The 27,916-nt window shown below is 34.4% G+C and overlaps 1 protein-coding gene across 2 annotated transcripts in view; it reads left to right on the forward strand.

The window, feature by feature from the left end:
• The first annotated feature begins 710 nt into the window (after positions 1-710).
• Positions 711-27,916, forward strand: part of LOC131422358 (septin-14-like) — a 96,945-nt gene continuing 69,739 nt past the window's right edge. The window contains exons 1-3 of one of the 2 annotated variants that reach the window (XM_058569521.1): positions 711-774; positions 24,832-24,952; positions 25,317-25,512. In XM_058569521.1, the coding sequence (XP_058425504.1) occupies positions 721-774; positions 24,832-24,952; positions 25,317-25,512 (371 nt within the window). In that variant the 5' untranslated portion in view covers positions 711-720. The remainder of the gene's footprint in view (positions 775-24,831; positions 24,953-25,316; positions 25,513-27,916) is intronic. The other variant, XM_058569522.1, reaches the window with a different exon arrangement.

A 27,916-nucleotide genomic window follows, 5' to 3' on the forward strand; every position in this document is an offset into this window, starting at 1 on the left:
TTTGGAGTTAGTTCAGACTTGTGTCTGCTGCATAGCTGAAATCTTGGGCAAGTAAGTTCCTTAACTTTTCTGAATCCGAATTCTCTCATTTGGCATGTGGCGTTGAAAATATATATATCTCTTACTAAAGGAAGTAAAGCACATAAGCACTCAGCACAACGCTAGGTGTGTAATAAGTGCTTCATAAATGACAACTATCATTAATTTAGCTCAGGGTCTAAGGGACTTATTTAGATTTTATAAGCTCTGCTTTTCCAATTCTCTTTCTATAAGTACACTGTAACAGTCCAGCCTTCCCTGGTAAGCTACTCTGGAAAGGTAAGTAATTATAAGTGTCTTCCTGGTTCTTTTGGCACTTTTTAAAGGAAAATACCATATTTCCCTTTCTCATACTCAGGGAGTCCTTTAAAGAAGAATACTCTTTGTCCTCTTGCTTTCAAAATGGAGTTTATCTTTCTTTGGATGCTTTTTGTGTGTTTATGGTTAAATGCATTACTGTAGCTTATACATTGAATATTATATATTATTTATTGTATAAAAGCCTGTCTAGCAAAACAGCCACAATTTAAAACAGGTCAATAGCGTGTACTAAAAGCCAAAACCTGAGATAGTGTCTATATTAGACTTTCTTATTGATTTAAATTATATTGTCGAAATATAGCCTTTTAAAGTAATTTGTAAAAAGTTTTGTTTCTTCATTTTCAGCTCTTTCAGTCCGGCATGGCAGAAAAACCAATGAGTATGCCCACACAAATACCTGATGATGAAGATATAGTTGAGTATATCTTTCAAATAGAACTCTCCATTCTGTACTTCAAGATGGTGTAGTTTCAAAATATTGACTCAGAAAACTGGTATAGACCTAGATGATAAAGGCTTATGTTTGGACATGAATTAACTTTTATATTCATTGAAGTTAAATGTCAATGATAGTTTAGATATTTGTTGCATATATCTTGAGTCTGAAAGGCCTTTTTAGTAGTGCAAAAGACTATTTCTATTTAACACCAAGGAATAACGAATTAAAACGTCAGAACCTCCAATTAGATGAGAAGAATAGCACTATTTTGATCCATATGTTTGTGGAACTTTATGTACTGTTTATAAATAACTTTTAAATGAAGGTATTTTAGGAAGTGGTTGGGTAGCTGCTGCTTTATTACTTTTCTGAATGGGAGATTGAATTAAGCTCCATTTTAAGATGAGCCTCTGTGCTAGGGAAAACATATAATAATTCACTTAAAAAATTACGCTAAAAGAGAGAGTAGAATGTATGAATGGGTGAAAACTGGGTTTTAGAATTCTTTTTGACCAAAATGTCAAATATATACATGAGTATTGAGCTATGTTAAATAGCGTTTGTTTATGTCTTAATAACTAACGGCTCTCTTCTTGGTGTTTTCCTCTTCCGTCAAACATGCATGTTTTTCTATGTCTCAGTTTGAACCAACGAACTATCACATTTTTTCTCTTCTCCTTCTCCCTGTTACTCCTCTGGAGCGAATGGCTTATTCCACCTTTACTTTTCTATCAGCCACACTTTTAAAATCACACTTGATCCATCTTTCATCTTCATTGCTTTTGTGAAAGTACTGTCCAAGTCATGTCTCAGTGACTAAATCACTGGGTTTTGCCCATTCTATATTATCTTTGACCCCTTTTCTGCAGTTAAGTCATGATGAATGCTCCTTTGTTTATGTAACATTAAAATCATAAAATTTTAGAATTAGAAGGAATCCCAAAAGCCAATTAATCAAACTTTAACCTGATATATAAATGCTTCCTATAAACAATTTAGCACATAATCTTCCAACCCGTTTTTGAACCCTTCTATAACTGGCAACTTAGTTTGTTTTCTCTGTTAAATATTAAAAACAATGTTCTTGCATTATTAAAAGATAATTTCAAACAGTGGAAAAGAGAAAACACTCCTCTGAACCTAGATTTTTTTTTAATCAGCAATAACTAATTTTCAGACCACTTTTCATATCAGCACATACAGATCAACCTTATTCTTAATAGCTCTGTACTTTCGCTGTTATGAATGTACTTTTCTTCAATAACCAGTCCCCTCTTGGTAGCTATAAGGTAATTTCTGGGATTTTTTGTTTTTATTTTTTGCTATTTTATACAATGCTGCACTGAATATCCTCCTACATACCTTTTCATGGACATGTTCGAATATTTTTCTAGAAATAGAATTGTTGAATCAGAAAGTATATGCAATTTAAAATTTGATAGTAATTACCAAATCACTCTATAAAGATATTATCCCAATGTATAATTCATCAATATGTGAGAATGCTTTGTTTTTCATCTTTCTCCTATATTGGAATTCAAGGCTTAAGTAGACCCATTTAATTTTTGGATAACTTTAATTATGAGAAAATCCTTCTCGTATATTGTATGACATCAGCTCCTTGGAACTTACCCTCCTTTCACCATTCTCTTGAGTGCCACAGAATAAATGTAATCCCTTTTCCATATGACAGTCTTGACGTGTTTTCAGATCTATTCCTCTAAAATGCCTCTTTTGATCACACTTCAAATATCCAGTTTTCTCACATTTTTTTTTAAATTGAGATATAACTGACATATAACATTGCATCAGTTTTAGGTGTACAACATAATAATTTGATAAATGTGTATATTGCAAAATGATTACCAAAATAAGTTAACATCCATCACCACACGGAGTTAGAATTTTGTATTTTGTGATGAGAACTTGGAAGATCTACACTCTTCTCACATAATGTTTTAACTTAAGCTCTGTTATTAGCCTAGTCACTCTCCTTTGGGTTCTTTCCTTAATTTCTCCCTCTCTCTTTCTCTCTCTCCCTCTCCTCCTGTCATTCTCCTTTCCTCTTTTTTTCCTCTCTCTCTTGCCCCTTTTTTCCCAGGCTATTGAAGGAGCACTTACACTGTACCAGGAACTACACAAAATGTGGAATGATGTACAGTGTTCTAGTGTCCTTCCTAAAGTTGAAGATAAATTTCCAACAAAGATTTGACCAGTAGAGATAATGTTACCACCCAAAAAGGGAGTTCATCTGCCTGCCGCAAGACATTCCAATAGTCAAGAGGCAAGGTGATAGGAGAGAAAGGACTTTTTATTACAGCTTGCTAGTAAGAGGGAAGATGGCCGACTAATGTCCAAAAGAACCATCTGAAAGGGATAAAAAATCTTACAGCAGTTGTACAGGCTGGTGGGTTATAGGGGAGGGGTTAGGAACGTTGACCTTCTGGGGTTACAGATTGGGAGTCGCCACACCAGATCTTTCAGTTTTCATTGATGATGGCTATCAGCATAGACTCTCTGTTTAGGGGTCATCACATTCCTAGGGAACTCAAAAGAACAAAGTTATCATCTTATTGCAGCTGGGAGGTACATGCACAAGCAGGGGTTGTAAAATCTACAGAGCAGGTAGATCTCCTGGAGGGTGCATATCCAGCTGGGTTAGTTAGTCAGAGGTCATTCAAAGTTACAACAGGGTTTCTTTTCTACAATATGGCTTCCCTTATGTCAACCTTGTCTTGAGCTGGTATCAACTTTTCTTATTCAGTTAACTGTCACCAGTGCCACTGGAAAACAGAGTTCAGTGAGTACAGGTTAAACATCAGGGCTTGTCAGAGCTTGTAGAGTCTTTTATAATTTATAGTACATTTTCCCATTTGCTAGATGTAGTCCATATGTACTTACTATCATGAGGAATTAAAATAATCTATGATTAGCACTTCCATGTCATGTAAATGTATATAAAATAATGCTTTAAATAGTAGGTTAAATCTTATATTTTTATATACTTATTTTGTTTACTTCTTAATTTGTTTTATTTATGGATGGTGCAAAGGTGAATTCAAGAAAAAGATTTAAATGATCAGAAATTTCAAATTAGTAGAATCTGAAACATTTAAGTTTTCTACATAGGTATGGGCATTTTATAAAAACAAATACTATAAGAAAGGACTTTTGCCTCATTAGAAGACATTTGTCAAGAAATAGTGATGACAGCCACCCCCAGTGGCCTAGTGGTTAAGTTTATCATGCTCCACTTTGGCAGCCTGGGTTCGGTTCACCAGTGTGGACCTACATCACTCATCTGTTAGTAGCCATGCTGTGGTGGTGGCCCACATAAAAGGACAAAAAGGGGAAGACTGGTAACAGATGTTAGCTCAGGGCGAGTCGTCCTCACCAAAAAAAAGAAAAAAGAAAGAAATAGTAATGATACTATGGAAACTCCTGCTTGCTCCATTTGCTTTGTGGTTGAGACCTTGATGCTAATGAGACAAATGTTTCTGGTCCTTTCCTGATAAGACAATGGGCTATATTTTGTTCCATGGACACAAAAGTCACTTTGATCTGGTACCTCCCTGGGCTACAGTTTTAAAAGTGAGAGAAGCCTGTCACAAGAGAGTCTAGGGCAGAGAGGACAGTGGAGTGTCCAAATCTATTATTGTTACATTAAACTTATCTTCAGATTATATGAATCAGAATGTTCTCTTCATAAGTAGATAAGAACTCAGAATTTTCCATATATATTAAATCCTGTCTTCTAAGAGCAGAAATAGTGAGGAATTGAGTATTTTTTTCTTATTTCTTATTTGATTGTATTTTAAGTTTAGTATTGCTAAATATACTGTCTTTATTTTTTTATGTTTATTTATTTAATTTTATTTTTTATTGTGGTAACATTGGTTTATAACATTATATAAATTTCAAGTGTACATCATTGTATTTTGACTTCTGTATAGATTACATCATGTTCACCACCCAAAGACTAATTACAATCTATCACCACACACATGTGCCTAACCATCTCTTTCGCCCTCCTCCCTCCCCCATTCCCCTCTGGAAACCACCAATCCAATCTCTGTCTCCATGTGATTGCTGTTTTTATCTTCTACTTATGAGTGAGATCATACGGTATTTGACTTTCTACCTCTTATTTATTTTGCTTAGTACAATGCGCTCAAGTTCCATCCATGTTGTCACAAATGGCCGGATGTGATCATTTCTTATGGCTGAGTAGTATTACATCGTGTATATATACTACATCTTCTTTATCCATTCATCCCTGGATGGGTACCTAGGTTGCTTCCAAGTCTTGGCTATTGTGAATAATGCTGCAATAAACATAGGGGTGCATGTGTCTTGACTCATTCATGTTTTCATCTTCTTTGGATAAATACCCAGCAGTGGAATAGCTGGATCATATGGTAGTTCTATTCTTAACTTTTTGAGGAATCTCCATACTCTTTTCCATAGTGGTTGCACCAGTTTGCGTTCCCACCAGCAGTGTATGAGAGTTGCCTTCTCTCCACATCCTCTCCAACCCTTGTTGTTTCCTGTCTTGTTAATTATAGCCATTCTGATGGGAGTGAGGTGATATCTGTTGTAGTTTTGATTTGCATTTCCCTGATAGTTAATGATGTTGAACATCTTTTCATGTGCCTGTTGGCCATCTGTATATCATCTTTGGAGAAATGTCTGTTCATTTTTTGACCATTTTTCAGTTGGGTTGTTAGTTTTTTTTGTTGTTGAGATGTATGAGTTCTTTAGTTGGGTTGTTAGTTTTGCCCATTTTTTATTTGGGTTGTTAGTTTTTTTGTTGTTGAGATGTATGAGCTCTTTATATATTTTGGAGATTAACTCCTTATCAGATATATGGTTTGCAAATATCTTCTCCCAATTGTTAGGTTCTCTTTTAGTTTTGTTGATGGTTTCCTTTGCTGTGCAGAAGCCTTTTAGTTTGATGTAGTCCTATTTGTTTATTTTTTTTCTATTGTTTCCCTTGCCTGGTAAGACATGGTACTTGAAAATTTGCTGCTAAGATCAATGTCTAAGAGAGTACTGCCTATGTTTTCTTCTAGAAGTTTCATGGTTTCATGTCTTACCTTCAAGTCTTTAATCTATTTTGAGTTAATTTTTGTGTATGGTGTAAGATAATGGTCTACTTTCATTCTTTTGCACGTGGCTGTACAGTTTTCATAACACCTTTAATTGCAGAGACTTTCCTTTCTCCATTGTATGTTCTTGGCTCTCTTGTCAAAAATTAGCTCTCCATAGATGTGTGAGTTTATTTCTGGCTCTCAGTTTTGTTCCATTGATCTGTGTGTCTGTTTTTGTGACAGTACCAGGATGTTTAGATTGCTATAGCTTTCTAGTCTATTTTGAAATTAGGGAGTGTGATACCTCCAGCTTTGTTCTTTTTTCTCAGGATTCCTTTGGCTATTCAGGGTCTTTTGTGGTTCCATATAAATTTTAGGATTATTTGTTCTATTTCTGTGAAAAATGTTGTTGGGACTTTGATAGGGATTGCATTGAATCTACAGATTGCTTTAGGAAGTATAGACTTTTAAACTATGTTAATTCTTCCAATCCAAGAGCACAGAATATCTTTCCATTTCTTTGCGTCTTCTTCAATTTCTTTCAACAATGTTTTATAGTTTTCAGTGTATAGATCTTTTACTTCTTTGGTTAAGTTTATTCCTAGGTATTTTATTTTTTTGTTGCCATTGTAAATGGAATTGTGTTCTTAATTTCTCTTTCTGCTACTTCGTCATTAGTGTATAGAAACACAACTGATGTTTGTACGTTCATTTTGTATCCTGAACATTTAGTATATTCATTTATTATTTCTAAAAGATTTTGGGGGATTCTTTAGGGTTTCCTATATATAAAATCACATCATCTGCAAATAGCGACAGTTTCACTTCGTCCTTTCCAATTTGGATACCTTTTATTTCTTTTTCTTGCCTGATCGCTCTGGCTAGGACTTCAAATACTATGTTAAATAAGAGTGGTAAAAGTGGGCATCCTTGTGTGGTTCCTGTTCTTAGAGGGATAGCTTTCAGTTTTTCTCCATTGAGAATGATATTAGCTGTGGGTTTGTCATATATGAGCTGTATTACATTAAGGTGCTTTCCTTCTATACCTATTTTATCCAGAGTTTTTTTTTTTTATCGTAAATGGATGCTGTATCTTGTCAAATGCTTTCTCTGCATCTATTGAGATGATCATGTGATTTTTATTCTTCATTTTGTTAATGTGGTGTATCATGTTGAATGACTTGTGTATGTTGTACCATCCCTGTATCCCTGGAATAAATCTCACTTCATCATAGTGTATGATCTTTCTAATGTATTGTTGTATTCTATTTGCTAGTACTTTGTTGAAGATTTTTGCGTCAGTGTTCATCACTGATATTGGCCTGTAATTTTCTTTTTTTGTGTTGTCCTTGTCTGGTTTTGGTATCAAAGTAATCTTGGCCTTGTAGGATGAGTTAGGAAGCTGCCCCTCCTCTTCAATTTTTCAAAGAGTTGAGAAGGATAGGTATTAAGTCTTCTTTGAATGTTTGGTAGAATTCACCAGCGAAGCTCTCTGTCCTGGACTTCTATTTTTAGGGAGGTTTTTCTTTACAGTTTCAATCTCCTTACTGGGGATTGTTCTATTCAAATTCTCTATTTCTTCTTGATTCAGTTTTGTAAGGTTGTGTGAGTCTAAGAATTTACCTATTTCTTCTAGATTATCCAATTTGTTGGCATATCACTTTTTGTAGTATTCTCTTGTAATCTTTTGTATTTCTGAGGTGTCCATTGTAATTTCTCCTCTTTCATTACTGATTTTGTTTATTTGAATCTTCTCTCTTTTTTTCTTGGTGAATCTATCTAAAGGTTTATCAATTTTGTGTATCTTTTCAAAGAACCAGCTCTTAGTTTCATTGATTTTTTTCTGTTGTGTTTTTAGTCTCTATTTCACTTATTTCTGCTCTGATATTTATTATTTCCTTCCTTCTACTGAGTTTGGGCTTTGTCCTCCTTTTCCAGTTCCTTAGGTGCACTGTTAGATTGTTTATTTGAGATTTTTCTTGTTTGTTGAGGTAGGCTTGTACGGCTATAAATTTCCCTCTTAGAACTGCTTTTGCTGTATCCCATAAATTTTGGCATGTCGTATTTTGATTTTCACTTGTTTCCAGGTATTTTTTGATTCCTCCTTTGATTTCTTTATTGACCCAATAATTGTTCAGTAGCATTTTGTTTAATCTCCACATATTTGTGGCTTTTCTGATTTTTTTCCTGTAGTTGATTTCCAGTTTTATACTGTTGTGATCAGAAAAGATGCTTGGTATTATTTCAATCTTCTTAAACTTATTGAGACTTGTTTTGTGGCCTCTTATGAGATAGGTCCTGGAGAATGTTCCATGTGCATTTGAAAAGAATGTATATTCTTCAGTTTTTGGATTCAATGTTCTGATTGTAATGTATCATTTAAGGCCAATATTTCCTTATTGATCTTCTCTTTGGATGATCTATCCATTGGTGTAACTGGAGTGTTAAAGTCCCCCACCACTGTGCCATTGTCTATTTCTCCTTATATGTCTGTTAATAATTGCTTTATGTATTTAGGTGCTCCTATGTTGGGTGAATGGATATTTACAAGAGCTATATCCTCTTGTTGGATTGTTCCATTGATCATTATGTAGTGTCCTTCTTTGTCTCTTGTTACAGTTTTTGTTTTAAAGTCTATTTTGTCTGATATAAGTATTGCTACCCCAGCTTTCTTTTCATTGCCATTTACGTGGAGTATCTTTTTCCATCCCTTCAATTTCAGTTTGTGGGTGTCGTTAGGTCTGAAGTGTGTCTCTTGTATACAGCATATATATGGGTCTTGTTTTTTTGTCCAATCAGCCACCCTATGCTTTTTGATTGGAGCATTTAGTACATTGACATTTAGAGTAGCTATTGATAAGTATGCACGTACTGACATTTTAAATTTTTTGGGGGTGTTTTAATAGTCCTTCTCTATTCCTTTTTTCTTCTCTTTCTTTCTTCCGTTGTGGTTTGATGGCTTTCTTTACTGTTATGTTTGCATTCCTTTCTCTTAATTTTTTGTGTATTTATTACAGGGTTCTGGTTTGTGATTACTAAGAAGTTCGTATATAACCAGCTATGTAAATAGCAATCTATATTAAGTTGATGGTCTCTTTAGTTTGACCTCTTTCTAAAAGCTCTCCCTAATAGCTCCCTCCTCCCACATTTTGCGTTTTTGGTCTCATATCTAACCTCTTTTATTGTGTGTGTGTATCCACTACCCTCTTATCATGGAAATAGGTAATTTTAGTACTTTTGTCCTTCATATTATCTTCATAGGTGGTTGATCTGCTACCTTTACTGTATTTTTGCCTTTGCCAGTGATTTTATTCCTTTTTTTTTTTTTGATAATTTTCTTATTCTTATTTGTGGTCTTCTCTTTCACCATTAAATAAGTCCCTTTGGCACTTCTTGTAAGACTGGTTTCTTGGCGATAAACTCCTTTAATTTTTCTTGTCTGGGAAACTCTTCATCTCTCCTTCCAATCTGAATGATAACCTTGCCAGGTAGAGTATTCTTGGCTGTAGGTTTTTTCCTTTCAAGACTTTAAATATATCATGACACTCCCTTCTAGCCTGTAAGGTTTCTGCTGGGAAGTCAGCTGATAGCCTTACGGGTTTCCTTCGTATGTAACTTGTTGCCTTTCTCTTGCGGCTTTTAGGATTCTCTCTTTATCTTTAATACTAGACATTTTAATTATAATGTGTCTTGGTGTGGGCCTTTTTGGGTTTATCTTGTTTGGTGCTCTCTGTGCTTCCTGTACCTGGATGTCTGTTTCCTTCCTTAGGTTAGGAAAATTTCCAGCTATTATTTCTTCAAATAGATTCTCTGTCCCTTTGTCTCTCTCTTCTCCTTCTGGGACATCTATAACATGGATGCTAGTGTGCTTGATGTTGTCCCACAGGTCCCTTAGACTAACCTCATTCTTCTTAATTATTTTCTCTTTTATCTGTTCAGCTTGGGTGCTTTCCTCTAGTCTTTCATTCAGTTCACTTATCCGTTCTTCTGTTTCATCTACTCTGCTTTTGAGTCCCTCTAGTGAATTTTTCATTTCCACTATTGTATTCTTCATTTCTGATTGGTTCTTTCGTATATTTTTCCAATTCTTTGTTGATGTTCTCACTGAGTTCATCCATTCTTCTCCCAAGATCTGTGAGCATCCTTATGACTTTTTGTTTGAACTATTTGTCAGGTAGATTGCTCATTTCTGTTTTGTTTAGTTCTTTTTCTGGAGTTTTGTCCTCCTCCCTTATTTGGAATGTATTCCTTTGTCTCCTCGTTTTGCCTCTTTCTCTGTGCTTATATCTATGTATTAGGTAGGTCAGATACATCTCCTGATCTTGGAGAGGTGACCTGATGTAAGAGATTACTTATGAGGCCCAGCAGTGTGCTTCCCTCTTGTCACCAGTTCCAAGTATTCCAGGAGTGATCCTTGTGTGGGCGACATGTGTCCTTCTGTTGTGGCAGGGTTGCTCTTGCTGCAGGTGCCCCAGGAGGCTGGGTTGTCCTTCTGGCCAGTTGGTTGTAATGCTCAGCTTCATGTGGCTGCTATGGACTCAGGATTGGGGAGCACCAGCACAGTTGGCTGCAAGGTCTAACAGCACATTTCTGTTGCAGTTTATCTGTTGAGTAGGCCTCCAGTATTGCTGGTTGCTGGGCTCAAGGGCTTACAAGGGCTTACAATTGCTGTAGAGTTTCAGCCTACAAGACTATTGTTAGCTCTCTCAGGATTGCAGCTGAGTGGGGCTGGCTCCAGGCACAGGAGCAGCCAGTTGTTTCAGGCTTTAGAAGGTGAGGCTGATCCTCTTAGTGCCTGTTTGAGAAGCACAAGTCTTCTGCAGCTGACAAGCAGCAGCACCCACAGGGCCATTCACACTGTCAACGTAGTCTTGCCCTGTGTGTGTGCCCTGATATTTTCATTGGGTGTATAATTCTGGTAAGGCACGGTAATTTTTTTTCAGCAATTTAAATATGTCACTCAATTCTCTTCTAGTTTGAATGGTTTCTAAATAGAAGGTCACTGTCATTATTATTTTTATTCCTCTCTATGTAATGTATCTTTTCTCTGGTTGGTTTTAAAATGTTCTCTTTGACTTTTTCTTTTAGCAGTTTGAATATAATATGTCGAGGTCACTTTGTCGATGTTGTTAATTATCCTGAGTGGTGTTCTCTGAACTTCTTGTATCTATGGCTATGTATTTATTATTAATTTTTCAAAATTCTTATTTTCCCCAGATTTACTGAGATATCATTGACATATAGCAGTGTATAAGTTTAACAATGTATGTGTATATACATATGTCAAATCATAATAATTTGATATATGTATATATTGTGAAATAATTACCACATTTGGTTTAGTTAACACATCCATCACCTCATAGTTACAATATTTTTTTATAATGAGAACTTTTGAGATCTACTCTCTTAACAACTTTCGAATATATTTTACAGTATTGTTAATTGTAGTCACTATGCTGTACATCACCAAAATTTATTTATTTTACACCTGGAAGTTTGTACCTTTTGACCACCATCTTGCATTACCCCATTTCCACTCCCTGGATCAGGCAACCATCAATAAGTTCTCTGTTTCTATGAGTTTAGACTTTAGACTACACATAGAAGTGAGATTTACAGTATTTGTCTTTCTCCACCTGACTTATTTCACTTAGCATAATGATTTCAAGTTTCGTCCATGTTGTTGCAGATGGCAGGCTTTCCTCCTTTTTATGGTTGCATAATATTTCATTGTATATATAAATATATATACAATTTCCTCTAACATTCATCTACTGATGGATGCTTAGATTGTTTCCATGTCTTGAGTATTATAAACAGTGATGCAATGAACATGGTAGTATAGAGATCTCTTTAAGACAGTGATTTCATTTCCTTTGGATATATACACAGAAGTTGAATTGCTGAATCATGTTACAGTTCAGTTTTTATTTTTTTGAGAAACCCCAATACTGTTTTTCATATTGACTGTACAAATTTGCATTCTCACCAACAATGTGCAAGTGTTCCCTTTTCTCTACGTCTTCACCAGCAATTGTTATCTCTTGTGTTTTTTGTTTTTTGTTTTTTTGTTTTTGGTAATTCTAACATTCTAACAGATGTGAGGTGATATCTCATTTTGGTTTTGATTTGCATTTCCCTGATGATTAGTAATGTTAAGCAACTTTTCATGTACACCTATTGGCCAATTGACTGTCTTTGGTAAAATGTCTGTTCAGGTCCTTTGCATGGTTTAATTGGATTATTGCTGAGTTGTAAGTGTTTCGTATGTGTTTTGGATATTAACCCCTCATCAGATAAATGATTTACAAATATTTTCTCCCATTCTGTAGGTTATCTTTTCATTTTGTTGATTGTTTCTTCTGCTCTGCAGAAGCTGTTTAGCTTGGTGTAGTCCCACTTGTTTATTTTTGCTTTTATTGGTTTTGGTTTAGGTGTCACATCCAAAAAGTTATTGCCAAGACCAATGTTAAGGAGCTTTTCTCTATGTTTTCTTCTAGGAATTTTACAGGTTCAGTCTTATATTGAAGCCTCATTTTGAGTTAATTTTTGTGAGAAATGTAAAATAGAGATCTAATTTTATTCATTTGCGTATTAATCTCCAGTTTTCCCAGCACCATTTATTAATGGTAATATCCTTTCTCCATTGAGAATTCTTGTCTCTCCTGTCAAATATTAGCTGATTATATATGCATGGATTTATTTCTAGGTTCTCAATTCTTTTTCATTGGTCCAAGTGTCTATTTTTATGCCAGTGACATACAGTTTTGACTAAAATAGCTTTGTAATATAGTTTGAAATCAGGAAGTTTGAGACCTTCAGCTTTGTTCTTCTTTCTCAAGATTGCTTTGGTTATTTGTGGTTCCATACAAATTTCAGGATTTTTTTTTTCTATTTCTGTAAAAAATACCATTGGAAACTTAAAAGGGATTAAAATGAATCTGTAGATGGCTTTGGGTAGTATGGACATTTTAACAATATTAATACTTCTAATCAATGAACATGGGATATCTTTATATTTGTGTCTTCTTCAATATATTTGGTCAATGTCTTATAGTTTTCAGTGTACAGATTTATCACCTTCTTGGTTAAATTTATTCCTAAGTAGTTTATTAGTTTTGATGTTATTGTAAATGGGATGGTTCTCTTCATTTCTTTTTCAGATAGTTTGTTGTTAATGTATAAAAATTCAAATGATTTTTCTATGTTGTATTCTTCAAATTTACTGAATTGGTTTAACAATTCTAATAGATTTTTGGTGGAGTCTTTAGGATTTTCTGTATATAAAATCAAGTCATCTGCAAACAGAAACAATTTTACTTCTTCCTTTATGATTCAGACGTCTTTTATTTCTTTTCCTTACCTGATTGCTCTGGCTAGAATGTCCAGTACCATGTTGAATAGGAGAAGTGAGAGTGGGGACACTTGTCTTGTTCTTTTTCTTAGAAGAAAAACTTTCAACTTTTCACTATTGAGTATGATGTTAGCTGTGGGCTTGTCATATATGGCCTTTATTATGTTGAGGTACATTCCTTCTATATCCAATATGTTGAGAATTTTTATCATGAATGGATGATGATGGTTTTTCAGCATTTGTTGATATGATCTTATGATAGTTATCCTTCATTCTATTAATTTGATATATCGTGTTTATTGATTTACACATATTGAACCATCTTGTGTCCCAGGGATAAACCCATTTGATCATGGTGCATGATCCTTTAGTGTACTACTGAATTTATTTTGCTAGTACTTTATCGAGAATTTTTGCATTTAGATTCATCAGGGATATTGGCCTGTAGTTTTCTTTTCTTTTGGTTTCCTTTTATGGCTCTGGGCTAGGGTATTGCTGGCTTCCTTAACGTTTTTTGGAACTGTTCTTTCCTTTTCTATTTTTAGGAAGAGTGAGAAGGATTGGCACTAATTCTTCTTCAAATGCTTGGTAAAATTCACCAGTGAAGCCACGTGGTTCTGGGCTTTTTTTGTTGAGAGGTTTTTGATTACTGATTAAATCTCTCACTCATTATTGATCTATTCAGATTTTCTCTTTCTTCATGATTCAGTCTTGGTAGGTTTCATGTTTCTATGATTTTGTCCAATTCTTCTAGGTTGTCTAATTGTTGGCATATAGCTGTTCATAGTAGTCTCTTATGATCCTTTGTATTTCTTTGGTATCAATAGTAATGTCTTCTTTTTCACGTATATTTTTATTTATTTGAGTTCTTTCCTTTTTTCTTGGTTAACAAAACTACAAGCTTGTTAATTTTTTCAAAGAATAATCTCTTAGTTTTGTTAATATTTTCTTTTGTGTTCTAGTTCTCTATTTTATTTATTTCTGTTCTATCTTCATTATTTCCTTCCCTCTGCTAAGTTTGGGCTTAGTTTGTTCATATTTTTCTAGTTCCTTGAGGAGTGAAATTACAATGTTTATTTGAGAGCTTCTTGTTTTCTTGATGTATGCATTTACTGCTATAAACTTTCTTCTTAGAATTGCTTTTGCTGCATTTCATAAGTTTTGGTATATTTCCATTTTCATTTGTCTCAATATACATTTTTTTAATTTTCCTTTGATTTCTTCCTTTATCCATTTGTTGATGAGGAGTGTGTTGCTTAATTTTCATGTATTTGAAAATTAGCTTTCCTTCAGTTCTTGATTTTTAATTTCATACCATTATGATTAGAAAAGATACTTGATATTATTTCTATGATTTTGAATTTATTGAGGCTTGTTTTGTGGCCTAATATCTGATCTATCCTAGAAAATGTCCTATGTGCACCTGAGAAGAATGTGTTCTGCAGCTGTTGGATGGAATGCTCTGTATATGACTGTTAGGTCCATTTGGTCAGTTGTGTTGTTCAAATCTGCTATTTTCTTATTGATTCTCCATCTGTATGATCTATCCGTTGTTGAGAGTGGGTATTCAAGTCCCCAACTACTATTATATTGCTATTTCTTTCTCCTTTCAGTTCTGCTGGTATTTTGTTTATATATTTAGTTGCTCTAATGTTGAGTACATATTTATAATTGATACATCATCTTGATGGATTGGCCCCTTTATCATTATAGCTTATAGTCCATTTTGTCTTATCTAAGTATAGCTACCCCTGCTTTCTTTTGGGAACCATTTGCTTGAAATGTATCTTTTCATCCCTTCACTCTCAGTCTACTGTGTCCTTAAAGCTAAAGTTAGTCTCTTGTAGACAGTATATCATTTGAACTTTTTAAAAATTCATTCAGCCTTCTATGTCTTTTTATTGAAGAATTATTTAAAGGTGCTTTAAAGCACCTTTAAGTAGAATAATAGATAAGTACTTACTATTGCCATTTTGTAAATTGTTTCTGACTGCTTGTAGATCCTTTGTTCTTTGCTCCTTATCTTTCTCTATTCCTTTGTGATTTGATGACTTTTGTGGTAGTATGCTTTCTCTCTTTTATTATAATACTTTGTGTATCTACTATAGGTTTTTTCTTTGTGGTTACCATGAGGCTTACATATCTTATATTTACAACATCTTATTAATACTTACAATTTAACTTTTATAGCATACAGAAAGTTTATGCATTTATTTCTCCCCCTGTAAGTTTTAGGTTGATGTTAAAATTTATGTATTATTTTATTGTGCATCTGATAAAATATTACTGTAGTTATGGTTATTTTTAAACTTTTGAACTAGAGCTGCAAGTGAATTATGCACCACCATTACAATATTAGAATCTGACTTTGACTATGTATTTATTATTGAGTTAATAAATATTATTATTTATTATATGAGCATTCATATATTTTTAACAATGTTAATTAGCATCTTTTTATTTTTGCTTGAAGAAGCCCTTTAGTATTTCTTATAAGACATGTCAAATGGTAATGAACTCCCTCAGATTTTGTTTGTATGATTAAGTCTTTATTTCTCTTTCGTTTCTGAAAGACAACTTTGCTGGATATAGGATTCTTGGTTGACAGTTTTTTTCTTTCAGTATTTTGAATATATCATCTTACTCTCTCCTAGCTTGTAAAATTTCTGTTGAGAAATCCACCTATAGTCTTATGGGGGTTCCCTTATATGTGACAAGTCAGTTTGCTCTTGCTGCTTTCAAACTTATTTCTTTGTCTTTGACTTCTGACAATTTAAATATAATGTGTCTTGGTGCAGACTTTTTTCAGATCAACATATTTGGGTTACTTTGGACTTCATAAATCTGGATAAATCTGGATGTCCATTGTTTCCCAGATTTGAATTTTCCCATTACTGCTTTAAATAGACTTCTTGTCCATTTCTCTTTTTCTTCTTCTTCTGGGATTCTCATAATGCATGTACTGTTATCTGGGTAGTATCCCATAAGTCTCATAGGCTTTCTTCCATCTTTTTCATACTTTTTTCTTTTTATTTCTCTGACTGAATAATTTCAAATGATTTATTTCTAGTTTACAGAGTTTTTCTTCTGATTGGTCAAGTCTTTTGTTATAGCTCACTATTGAATTTTGCAATACAGTTGTTGTATTCATCAGCTCCAGGATTTCTATTTTTTTATAATTTTTATTTCTTTGTTGAACTTCTCATTTTGTTCATGCATTGTTTTCCTAATTTTTTAAATAGTCTATCGTATGTTCTTGTAGTTCTTTTAACTCCTTTAAGAGGATTATTCTAAGTTTTTTGTCAGACAGTTTATAGATCCCCATTTCTTTTTTTTTATTGAGGTAACATTAATTTATAACATTGTATAAATTTCAGGTGTGCATCATTGTATTTCACCTTCTGTGTAAACTACATCCTGTTCCCCACGAAGAGTCTAACTGCCGCCTGTCATTGTACAAAAGTACCCCTTTACTACTTTCACCTTCCTCTCACCCCTTTCCCCTCTGGTAATCACCAATTTGTTCTGTGTATCTATGTGTTTGTTTATCTTCCACATGTGAGTGAAATCATACGGTACTTGTCTTCCTCCATCTGACTTATTTCACTTAGCATTATACCCTCAAAGTCTATCCATGTTGTCACAGATGGCAAGATTTCGTCTTCTTTATGGTTGAGTAGTATTCCATTGTGTATACATACCACATCTTCTTTATCCATTCACCCGTTGATGGGCAGTTAGGCTGTTTCCAAGTCTTGGTTATTGTGAATAATGCTGCAATAAACATAGGAGTGCAAATATCTTTTTGAATTAGTGTTTTCATGTCCTTTAGATAAATACCCAGAAGTGGAATGGCTGGATCATATGGTAGTTCTATTCCTAAATTTTTGAGGAATCTCCATACTGCTTTTTAATAGTGGCTGTACCAATTTATATTCCCACCAGCAGTGTATGATGGTTCTCTTTTCTTTACATCCTTTCCAACACTTGTTATTTCTTGTCTTTCTTTTTTCTTGTGAGGGAGATTGGCCCTGAGCTAACATCTGCCAATCCTCCTCTTTTTGCTGAGGAAGACTGGCCCTGGGCTAACATCCGTGCCCATCTTCCTCCACTTTATATGGGACGCTGCCACAGCATGGCTTGACACGTGGTGCATTGGTGCACGCCTGGGATCCAAACTGGCGAACCCCAGGCTGCTGCAGTGGAGCGTGCGCACTTAACCACTTGTGCAACTGGGCTGGCCCCTTCTTGTCTTTTTAATAATAGCCATTCTGACAGGTGTAAGATAATATCTCATAGTGGTTTCAATTTGCATTTCCCTAATAATTAGTGATTTTGAGCATCTTTTCATGTGCCTGTTGGCCATATGTGTATCTTCTCTGGAAAAACTATCTATTCACATCCTCTGTCCATTTTTTAATCAGATTAGTTTTTTTGCTCTTGAGTTTTATGTGTTCTTTACATATTTCGGATATCAAAACCTTATCAGATATATAATTTGCAAGTATTTTTTCCCATTCAGTAGGCTTCCTTTTCATTTTGTTGATGCTTTTCTTTGCCATACATAAGATTTTTAGTTTGAAGTAGTTCCATTTGTTTGAAGTAGTTCTCAGCTCAGTCCTGTGAGCTGAGACTAAAGTAGGATTACTGGGAAGCATTCCACAATGCTGAGGGAGCTGAATGCTCACTTTGTGCTCCTTTTTTCCCCACTAGAGAAACCATAGGCCCAGTGGGGCCCTCTAAGTGTGGCTATGTGCTGAGGGGTGATGCAGTCAGAGTGTAGCTGTTTCTCTTACCCTTCTAATGTGGTTCTTCTCAATCTCTGTGGTCCAGAAGTATGCTTGTTTCTAACCCCCATGTTCTGGAATTTTCACAATGGTTTCTTTTCTCTGGATAGCTCCTAGCTAGGATAGCTGGCTTGGTCTTCTTATGAGGGGGACTGAAGTCAGGAATAACCTATGTCACCATCTTGATGACATCACTTCTGAAACTGGATGGGACAAGATGGAAGGGCTGGGTGCTGAGCTCCTGCCCACCACATTGCTAGAGGGAGCTGAGCCTGAGGGGAAGAAGCAGAATTGTAGAGAAAGCCCCAGTATCACCTGAGATTGAAGTGCAGGGGGACCCATGGCAGGCAACCCCATTGTGCTCACATGAGGCTCCCACAGTGAGTCCCACTTGGCCTCTGCATTCTCCACTTTCCCACAAGCCCTTTCCTGTGCGTGCCCCATGGCCCTGCGTGCCCTCCTGCATCGGTGCCCCAACCATCTCAACATTCTTGACCATTATTTCTTGAAATATTTCTTCTTCTTTGTTCTCTCTTCTTTCTCTGGGAATCCAATAATGCTTATCTAAGCATTTGTGTGTGTGTGTGTGTGTGTGTGTGTGTGTGTGTGTGTGGAAGATTATCCCTGAGCTAATATCTGCCAATCCTCCTCGTTTTGCTGAGGAAGATAGGCCCTGGGCTAACATCCATGCCCATCTTCCTCTACTTTATCTGTGACACCGCCACAGCATGGCTTGATAAGCAGTGCATAGGTCCGCTCCCAGGATCTGAACCTGCGAACCCTGGACCGCCAATGCAGAGCATGTGAACTTAACCACTACACCACCGGGCCGGCCCCTATCTAAGCGTTTTTGATTGCCATATCTTTTTTCATATCTTTTCTTCTCACTCTTTTTCTCTCTGGTGTTTCAATTTTTCTAATTTCTGTAGACTTAGAGTTTACTGAAGCTTTCTTGACATAGTTGAATATACTGATGAGCCCATCAAAAGCATGCTTTATTGCTGTCACTATATTTCATTTCTAATATTTTCATTTGATTTTCTTATAGTTTTCATCTCTGCTGAAATTGCTCATCTGATCTTGCACATTGCACACATTTTCTATTAGAGTTTTTAACATGTTAATCATAGTTATTTTAAATTCCCTGTCAGATAATTGCAACATCCATGTCATATTTAAGTCTGGTATGACAATTGCTTTGTCTCTCAAAATTTCTTTTTTTTCCCTTTTAAGTCTTTAAGTCTTGTAATATGGGTGTTGAAAACTAGACGTCTTGTATAAGACCATAGATACTGAGATAAATAGATTTTACACTTGGAAATTAACACATTTTTCCTCTTGTTAGGACTTTAGTACAGAGATTTATATTTAGTTAAGAGTTGGGCTGGGTTGAGCTTTGAAATTGCTATGGTTATTCTAAGCATATCACATGCTTCAAATGCCTGTCCTAGTACCTTGTGTTTACAGTGGGGATTGGCTTGCCAGAGAATGTTTTCCTGGTGAGTGCTCCACCCTCAATCTTAAGTCTTCCTTTTTTGCTGTACCTCAGAAAGAGTATGCCTCTTGCGAATTATTGTTACTTTACAGTAGTTAGCTTGGTGATGCGGGGTGTGGGGTGGGTGAGAATCCTTTTTTAATCTGATTAAGTGTCAGTTTTAGGCAAGCACTCTGTCTCTGGGTCCAGAGGTGTGGCCTTCTATTGCCCTCTTCTGGTACAGTTCTGAATTCATCATGGATTTCTGTACCTCCTCTAGCGGAGGTACAAACAGCCCTCTAGGGCTGTTTTTGTGTTAGTGTCCTAAGGGCAAGAGTTTATTGTCCATTCCCCCAAAGATTCAAGCTTTTCTATAGAGGAGAAAGGAGAAAATGGTCTGAATGAAGTTTCTTGCCCCTCCTGCATATCTGCTCTGCCTTTTCCCAGTTCTGTGCCTTGAGAGAGATTTTTCAGAGCTCTACCAATCTTTCACTGAATGTCCACTTGTGTTTGAGAAGAAAAAGCATGCAAGGTGCAGATTTAGTGCATATTTGTGGCCCCTAGAAGTTTTTACTGTTTGACAAATCACACTGTAGCAATTGGACACTTGCCTTAGACGAACTCTTATTGACGTCTATGTCTTGCCTAGGCTAGTCAATATTTACATCTTGTCTTTCTCTGTAGGCTTGTGTCTCTCCCTAGATTCTGGGACAGTTGGTTGATCTGTCACTTCAGCCCCAGAATGAGTTGAAGAAAAGTTGTGATCTTGCTGTTAGTCCATTATTTTATGTATGCTTTTTTCCGGCTCTCTACATTTCTGAGCAGAAATTGGAGGATATAATTGATTTTTATATACTGACTTTGTATCTTGTAATCTTGATACATTCTCTTAATAGTTCTGGTAGATGCTCAGTAGATTCTTGCATAGTTTCTACCTTTTTACAATATAGAATAAAGATTTCTTTTTAATATTTATGCCCTTTTTCCCCCTTATTGACTGGTAAGGACCTCTGGTACAATGTTGTGTGGAAGTGGCAAAGCTGGCATCTCTACCTTGTTTTCAGTCTTGGGGGGAATATTCAGATATTTACCATTAATTATAAAGTCAGATTTAAGTTCTTTTGGTAGTATTTTATTTATTAGGTTGAGGAAGTTCTCTTTAATTCTTACTTTACTGATAGGTTTATGACTTTTTTAAAAGTCATAAACAGGTATTGAATTTCTCAAACGTACTTTTTGTTCATCTCTTGCATCAGTCAGATGGTGCTTTTTTTATGGTATTAATATGGTGAAATTCATTTATTGATTTTTGGGTGTTGAACTAACCTTGCTTTCTAGAATAAATGCCAATTGCTCAGGATCTATTATGATTTTTATATACTAGTAGATTCTATTTGGTAATATTTTTAAAAGATTTTCAATTATGCTCATGGAAGATATTGATGTAAAATTTTCTTTTTTTGCAATGTCTTTTTCAGGTGTTTATATTGATATTATTTCTACTCATGACACGAGTTGGAAAAAATTTCTTCCTCTTCTATTTTGTGAAGTTTATGTGAATTTTTCATTAAATCCTTGACAGAATTCAACAGTGAAATCAGCTAAGCCTGGAGATATCTTTGTGGGAAGGTTTTTGATTACAATTTTTCTTTAATAGATATGTGGCAATACAGATTTTCTATTTCCCATTGTGTCATTTTTATAATATGTTTTTTCTAAAGAATTTATCTATTTTCAAATTTGTTGGCAAAAGGTGTTTACGGTATTCTATTATTATTATTATTTATTATTTATTTAGCTTTATTGAGGTATAATTGACAAATAAAAGTTATGTATACCTGTTGTTCAACTATGTTTTGATATATGTAAGCATTGTGGAATAATTAGCACAATCAAGCTAATTCACATATCTATCACCTCACTTAGTTACCATTTTGTGTGTATGTGGTAAGAACACTTAAGACACTCTCAGAAAATTTAAAGTCTACAATGCAGTGCTGTTAACTATATTCACCATTAGATCTTCAGAACTTATTTAGTTTGCTTAAATGAGACTTTGTACCCTTTGACCAACATCTCTGCATTTCCCCCCATCATCTAGCCCCTGTCAATCGAAATTCTCCTCTCTGTTTCTATGAGTTTGACTATTATTTTAATATCTGTGTGGTCTGTAGTGCTATTCCTTCTTTCATTTCTGATAGGGGCAATTTGTGTTTTATGTTTTTTCATTAGTCTAGCTAAGTGTTTATCAATTTTGTCAATCTTTCAAAGCAGCTAATTTTGGCTTATTTAATTTTATCAAATATGTGATTACTTTCTAATTCTTTGATTTCTGCTTTTATCTTAATTTATAGTTTTTATTTCTCTGTTGAGATTTTTGTCTCTTTATTCATCGCATGCATACTTTAAGTCCTTAAGCACACTTATAATAGTTGCTTTGAAACACCTCTCAGCAAATCTCACACCCAGGTCATTTTGGTGTTATTTTCCATTGAAGGTCCTGAGATTCAGGACATTTTAGAATGTATCCTGGATATATGAATATTACACTGTGGTTTTAGGATTCTGTAATGTTCTCGCAGGGTGTTGATGCTTCTGTTTTAGCAGGCAATGAACTTGTATGGCCTCAAACTGAAAATATATCTCTTACATGGTAGCTCAAATCTCAGTTAAGTTCTTTTACATATAACTGAGCTGTTTGTAATTGTTCTCATAAATTTTGCTTCAGGATTCAGTGAGAAGCTTGCACAGAGTACATACACAGAATTTGAGACCCTTCTCTTTGCTTAGCTCCTTTCTGGGATTCTACCCTCATTATCCAGTAGCTGTGGTTCTCTTGAACTCTGTCCTTTGGTTCTTTATGCAAAAAAGGCTAGAGCATTTTTATTAGAATGTTTGATGTCATGTGTGGCACTGACTTTAGCCTTTACTCAGGCTAAAAGTTGTCAAGACGAAAGTTCATAATGCCATTTCTTCTTCCAAGTCTTGGCTTCCCTATCTGCCCACCTTTGTCGCTCTCAAATTTCTCAGATCATTGTGTATTTATTTTGTGCAGTTTCCAGTTATTGAAAATGAAAAGTTTGGGTCCACTAGATGCTTAATTTGTGATGCTGGAAGTGGAATTGCTTCATTCAAAGAATTATTTTAATTCAGATGTTGTATTTTTTCCATTCTATGAGTTCCATTTGTTTCTAGAATTTTCATATCTATTCTGAAATTATCCATCACTTCATTTATTATATACATCATTCTCATTAGATTCTTAAACATATTCATGATAGTTATTTTATACTATTTGTCTGCCAATTCCAATGTCCTCATTGTGTGGGTCTTTCTATTGATTATGTTCTTCCTCAGCTGTGGGGCACATTTTTTTCTGCTTCTTCATATCTTGTAATTTTGATTATGCATTGAGCATTGTGGATGGTATAGTGTATAAAATCTGGATTCTTTATTATATTTCTCTAAGGAGTATTGAATTTTTTTTAGCAGACAGTTATATTACTAACAAATCATTTGGACTCTGTCGAGTCATGGTACTATGCTTTGTAAAAGTGGGTTTATTTTAGTTACTCTCTTTGACCTGGGACTAACCTTTGACTTAGAACATAGTCCTTAATCTTATAGCAAGGTCTTTTAAGAGTTTAAATAAAAAGTCTAAAGTGTTTATGAAACTTGTCTAACTTGAGATAAACTTGAACTCTAAACTTTGTCTTCTTAGGACTTCCCAGGACCACTGCTGAAATACCAGCTCAGCACTTTCAGAACACCAACTGTTCTCTCAATTGCTATTGAACTCTTTGTAATCATGCCTGCACATGCAGAGTTAGGCTCAGCCAAGTATTCTGAAGTTTGCAGATTTGAATCTTTCCCCTCTGTGTCTTGTTTTTCCAGGATTTCTTTCCCAATCTTCTGTCATGATGGCAGCCCCAATCTCTGACCTTAGACTTCCCAGCCCAAGATTATTATTCTTTCTTGGTGCTCTACTTCCCAAGCACCTTATTTACTGGCGAGTAGCTTCAAGAGAATATGTGAACAAATGTGGTTTCACCTATTATGCTACGCTTATTTCCAGAATTTGATTTCTTCCTGTATCTGCCTGCTTTCCTTTCCCTTCCAGTGCCTTCAATACAGTTGTTTCTAATTGTTTAGGTGGGAAGAAATAAAATGCTATAAGTAAATCTGATATCACCATAAGCTAGAAATATACATACAATTTCGTCTCTTATTTTTTTTACTTAATATTTTCAATTTATTGAAACATTCTCCATAAATATCTTTAATAACTTAAGAATGCCCGTGTATGAATGAATATATTGTAATTTATTTGGATATTCTCCTGTCTCAGGGAGTCAAACATTTGGATGTTAAATAGAGAGCTGTTGTGAACACTTCTGCATAAAGCATTTGTAAAATTTTCTAGTTGTTTGGGAGAGATTTCCAGGAGTGAGATTAATATAGATTGTTAAGCTTTCTTTGAATTATTTTTTCCACCTTTTAAAAACAATTAATTGGTCACTTTATGTACAATATTGATGGATTTCTGGGTTGGTGTTGTTAGCAGTGGATTCCTTTAACAATTTGATATAGCACAAGTTCTCAAAGTGTATATGACAAATTCGAAGTCAAAGTTTTTAGTTACTTTCTTAAAAATTTCAAATTAACTTTGGTTTCCTTATATATATTAACATATATTGGGCTTCCTAAATATATTAACACATTGAAACAGAAGGAAAGCATGTTAATTTTTTCCTTTTTCTTATGGAAAAATAATTTTGTTTTTTTTTTGGTGAAGAAGATCAGCCCTGCGCTAACATCCATGCCAATCCTCCTCTTTTTGCTGAGGAAGACTGGTCCTGGGATAACATCTGTGCCTATCTTCCTCCACTTTGTGTGGGACGCCGCCACAGTATGCCCTGACAAATGGTGCATCAGTGCGCGCCTAGGATCTGAAGCCGGGCCGCCAGCAGCAGAGAGTGTGCACTTAACTGCTACGCCACGGGGCTGGCCCCTGGAAAAATAATTTATTATTTTAGAGTAATACACTAGACTTTCCTGTAGCATTTTTTTTAATTTCCTATTTTTAAATTTAGAAATAGTCTCCGAGTGTGATCAGAGATAGATTGATTATTTATAAAAATGATAGCAAAATCTATGTGTCTGGACAAAGACTTATTTTCTTACAAATTTACTTTATTTGCATCTTGTCTGAGATATGGTAATCAAATGATAATCAATTCTAATTTCTTTGACATATTATTATATTTTAAAATGATATAATTTCCTATTCTAATTAAAATCTTTTTATTTGTTTTTTCTTTAAGCAAAGAGAAGATAATATTCGTTGCTTAACTATGCTTGGTCATTTTGGTTTTGAATGTTTGCCTCATCAGTTGGTGAATAGATCTATTCAACAAGGATTCTCTTTTAATATTCTCTGTGTGGGTAAGTGCCAAATGCCTCATCTGAATTATTTCTTAGTTTTCCCAAACGATCATGTCAACTTATCTTAAGCAGCATAACACTGGTGCTGTTAATTCAAGACCAGGTATTTATATTTGTATTAGTTTTCATCTTCTTAGCTATATTACTTATACTTTTTTTCTTTAAATGTTTCAGTGCTCTTCAAAATCTGATATACCTTTGTGTATATTTTCTTTCTATATTATGTTAATGACTGAGGGATTCAGGAGTAGCAAGTATACCTCCAAGGACATCCCCGTCTTTGAAGTTTTTGGGACCCTTTAAACCACTCTAGGGATTCTCAGCCGTCTCATGTCCCTAAATGATGTATCTATGTTTATTACAGGGGAAACTGGAATTGGAAAATCAACTCTGATTGATACATTGTTTAATACTAATTTGAAAGACAAAAAATCCTCACACTTTTACTCAAATGTTGGACTTAAAATTCAGACACTTGAACTTCAGGAAAGCAATGTTCAATTGAAATTAACTGTTGTGAAAACAGTGGGATATGGTGATCAAATAAACAAAGAAGCCAGGTTAGTGTTTTCTTATTTTAATTTAAAAGATTTTTTTTTTATTTCAAGGAATTTACCTTCTTTCTCCATGGACTAAATTGTAATATTCTTCTAAGGAAATTGAAATCTTTCCTCCCAGATTTTAAACTTTCCTAATTAAGTAATGTTTTCTTCTTATTATGAAATTGATATTTTTATATTCAGTTGTCTGGCTTCCTTACAAGATTTTTGAATTAACCAATTATAGCAAAAATTTGTTGATGTAGTTTCTATTAGTTTTAGTTTTTTTCTTATTTCGTCTCTGATATTATGAGGATTTTTTAAGTTCCTGTATCAGATTTAAACTTCCTGTATAAGAGGGAAATAAATTGTGACATAGCAATAGCTTTAGATTCTTACTCCTTTTTGAAATGGATGCATATTCATTATTATATGTTACTCTTATTATATGTTAAAAATAATGTTAACATTATTATATGTTAAAGTTAGCTTTAGAGTGAAAATATTTTTCATATGTTGACTTTTTTGTGTGATTTATGTTAGTTAGATGCAGTGGTGTGCTAAAGCTTATTCATACAAGCTTGTGAGAACAGATTGTACTCATAACTTCTCAATTCTATGTTCAAGGACATCGTTTGGGGAAATCGAAATCAGCCGAGGTGGGAGTATTCACACCACAGAAATCAGCATATTCTACAAATCAGTCTTTTTTTCCTTCCAGAGAGCCATATTTTAAACATTTACCAGCACACCACTGGTTAAAGAAGTCTTTTAAACAAATACTCAAGTTCTAACTTAAATATGAAAATGATCTGTGTGAAACTTATGAAAAGAATAGACAGTAGAAAAGGGGCTGAAGCAAAGGCTTAAGATACATTGCTTTAAATAGTTCTTAATATTTAGAAAATAAATATTACCGTACTACTAATAGTCAATACTTCTGAAAGTATATTTTTAAATATAAGATTAAGCTTAGGGTCAATATACTTAATATATTGTATGCCTTTCATTGTATTGTGGAATAAGATTCACAATAGATGGTGCCTCTTATATTAATTTCCTGAGTCTGCCATAACAAATTACCATAAACTGAGTGGCTTAAAGCAACAGAAACTTATTCTTTTACAATTCTGGAGGCCAGAAATCCAAAACCAAGGTGTTGGCAGGGCCATGCTCCATCAGGAGGCTCTAGGGAAGAATCCTTTGCTTTTTCCAACTTCTATTGGTTGTTGGCATTCCCTCTGGCTATATCACGCCAATCTCTGCGTCCATCTTTATATGGCCTTCTCCTCTGCTCTCCATGGGTCTCCTGTAAGAATATTTACGGTTGGATTTAAGGTGTACCCAAATAATCCAGGATGAACTCATATTGAGTTTCTTAACTTAATTATATCTACAAAGTTTTTTTTCAAATAAGATCAAATTTGCTGGTTCCAGGGATTAGAATGCAGACATATACTTTTGGGGATCACCATTCAACCCACACCTCTTTTATATAATAGGGTTGTTTCTTAAATATTTTTTAAATTGATTTTTCTCATTTATTTACTTATATTGCTTTTTTTCTATCAATTATCCAAGTCATAAATGAATATATTTCTGTAAAAAATTTAAATAATCCAGATGAAATAAAAACCCATTTAGCCAAACTTAAGCACTTTGCGCCATTTCTTTTTGCAAAATAACCACTATTATGAGTTTAGTAAGTGTCCTCTCAGACCTTGTCCTATGCATTTATTGAATTTTTGTAGTAATTGAAATACTTTTAAAATAATACAGAGTAAGTTTCTTTAACATATATGATGTATAATAGAAAAATGCATGAAACATTTATAGACAAGTTGATAAATAATTCTGAAACAAGCATCCTATGTAAACACTTTTCTATTCAAGTTATGACATGCTCCTCATAGGCCTTGGGCATTTTCATTTCTTAAAAGTTTTTATTTATTTATTTTTTAAGGGCATTTTCATTTTTTGATCACAACCTCTAGTCAATCTCATGGAAGCAGACAGTAAAATGTCAGTTGCCAGTAGTTGCAGGAAGGAGAAATGAGGAGTTGCTGTTCAATGGTTATAAAGTTTCAGTTATGCAAGATGAATAAACGCTAGATGTCTTCTGTACAACGTAGTGCCTATATTTAACAGTACTTTATTGCACATTTAAAAATTTGTTATGAGGGTAGATCTCATGAAAAGTGTTCTTACCACAATTAAAAAATCTATAGATGCTGAAAAAGTGTTGTTTAGAGGGAAACTTATAGCATGATATCGTCATATTAGGGGAAAAAAAACCAATCTAAATCAGTAATGTAAGTTTTCATGTTAAGAAACTAGACAAATAAGAACAAACTAACCCTAAATAAAGAAAAAGAAAAGAAAGATTATAGTAGAGCAGAAATTTATGAAAATTGAAAAAAGGTCA

Source organism: Diceros bicornis, chromosome 26, assembly GCF_020826845.1.
Source record: "Diceros bicornis minor isolate mBicDic1 chromosome 26, mDicBic1.mat.cur, whole genome shotgun sequence".
NCBI lineage: Eukaryota > Metazoa > Chordata > Mammalia > Perissodactyla > Rhinocerotidae > Diceros > Diceros bicornis.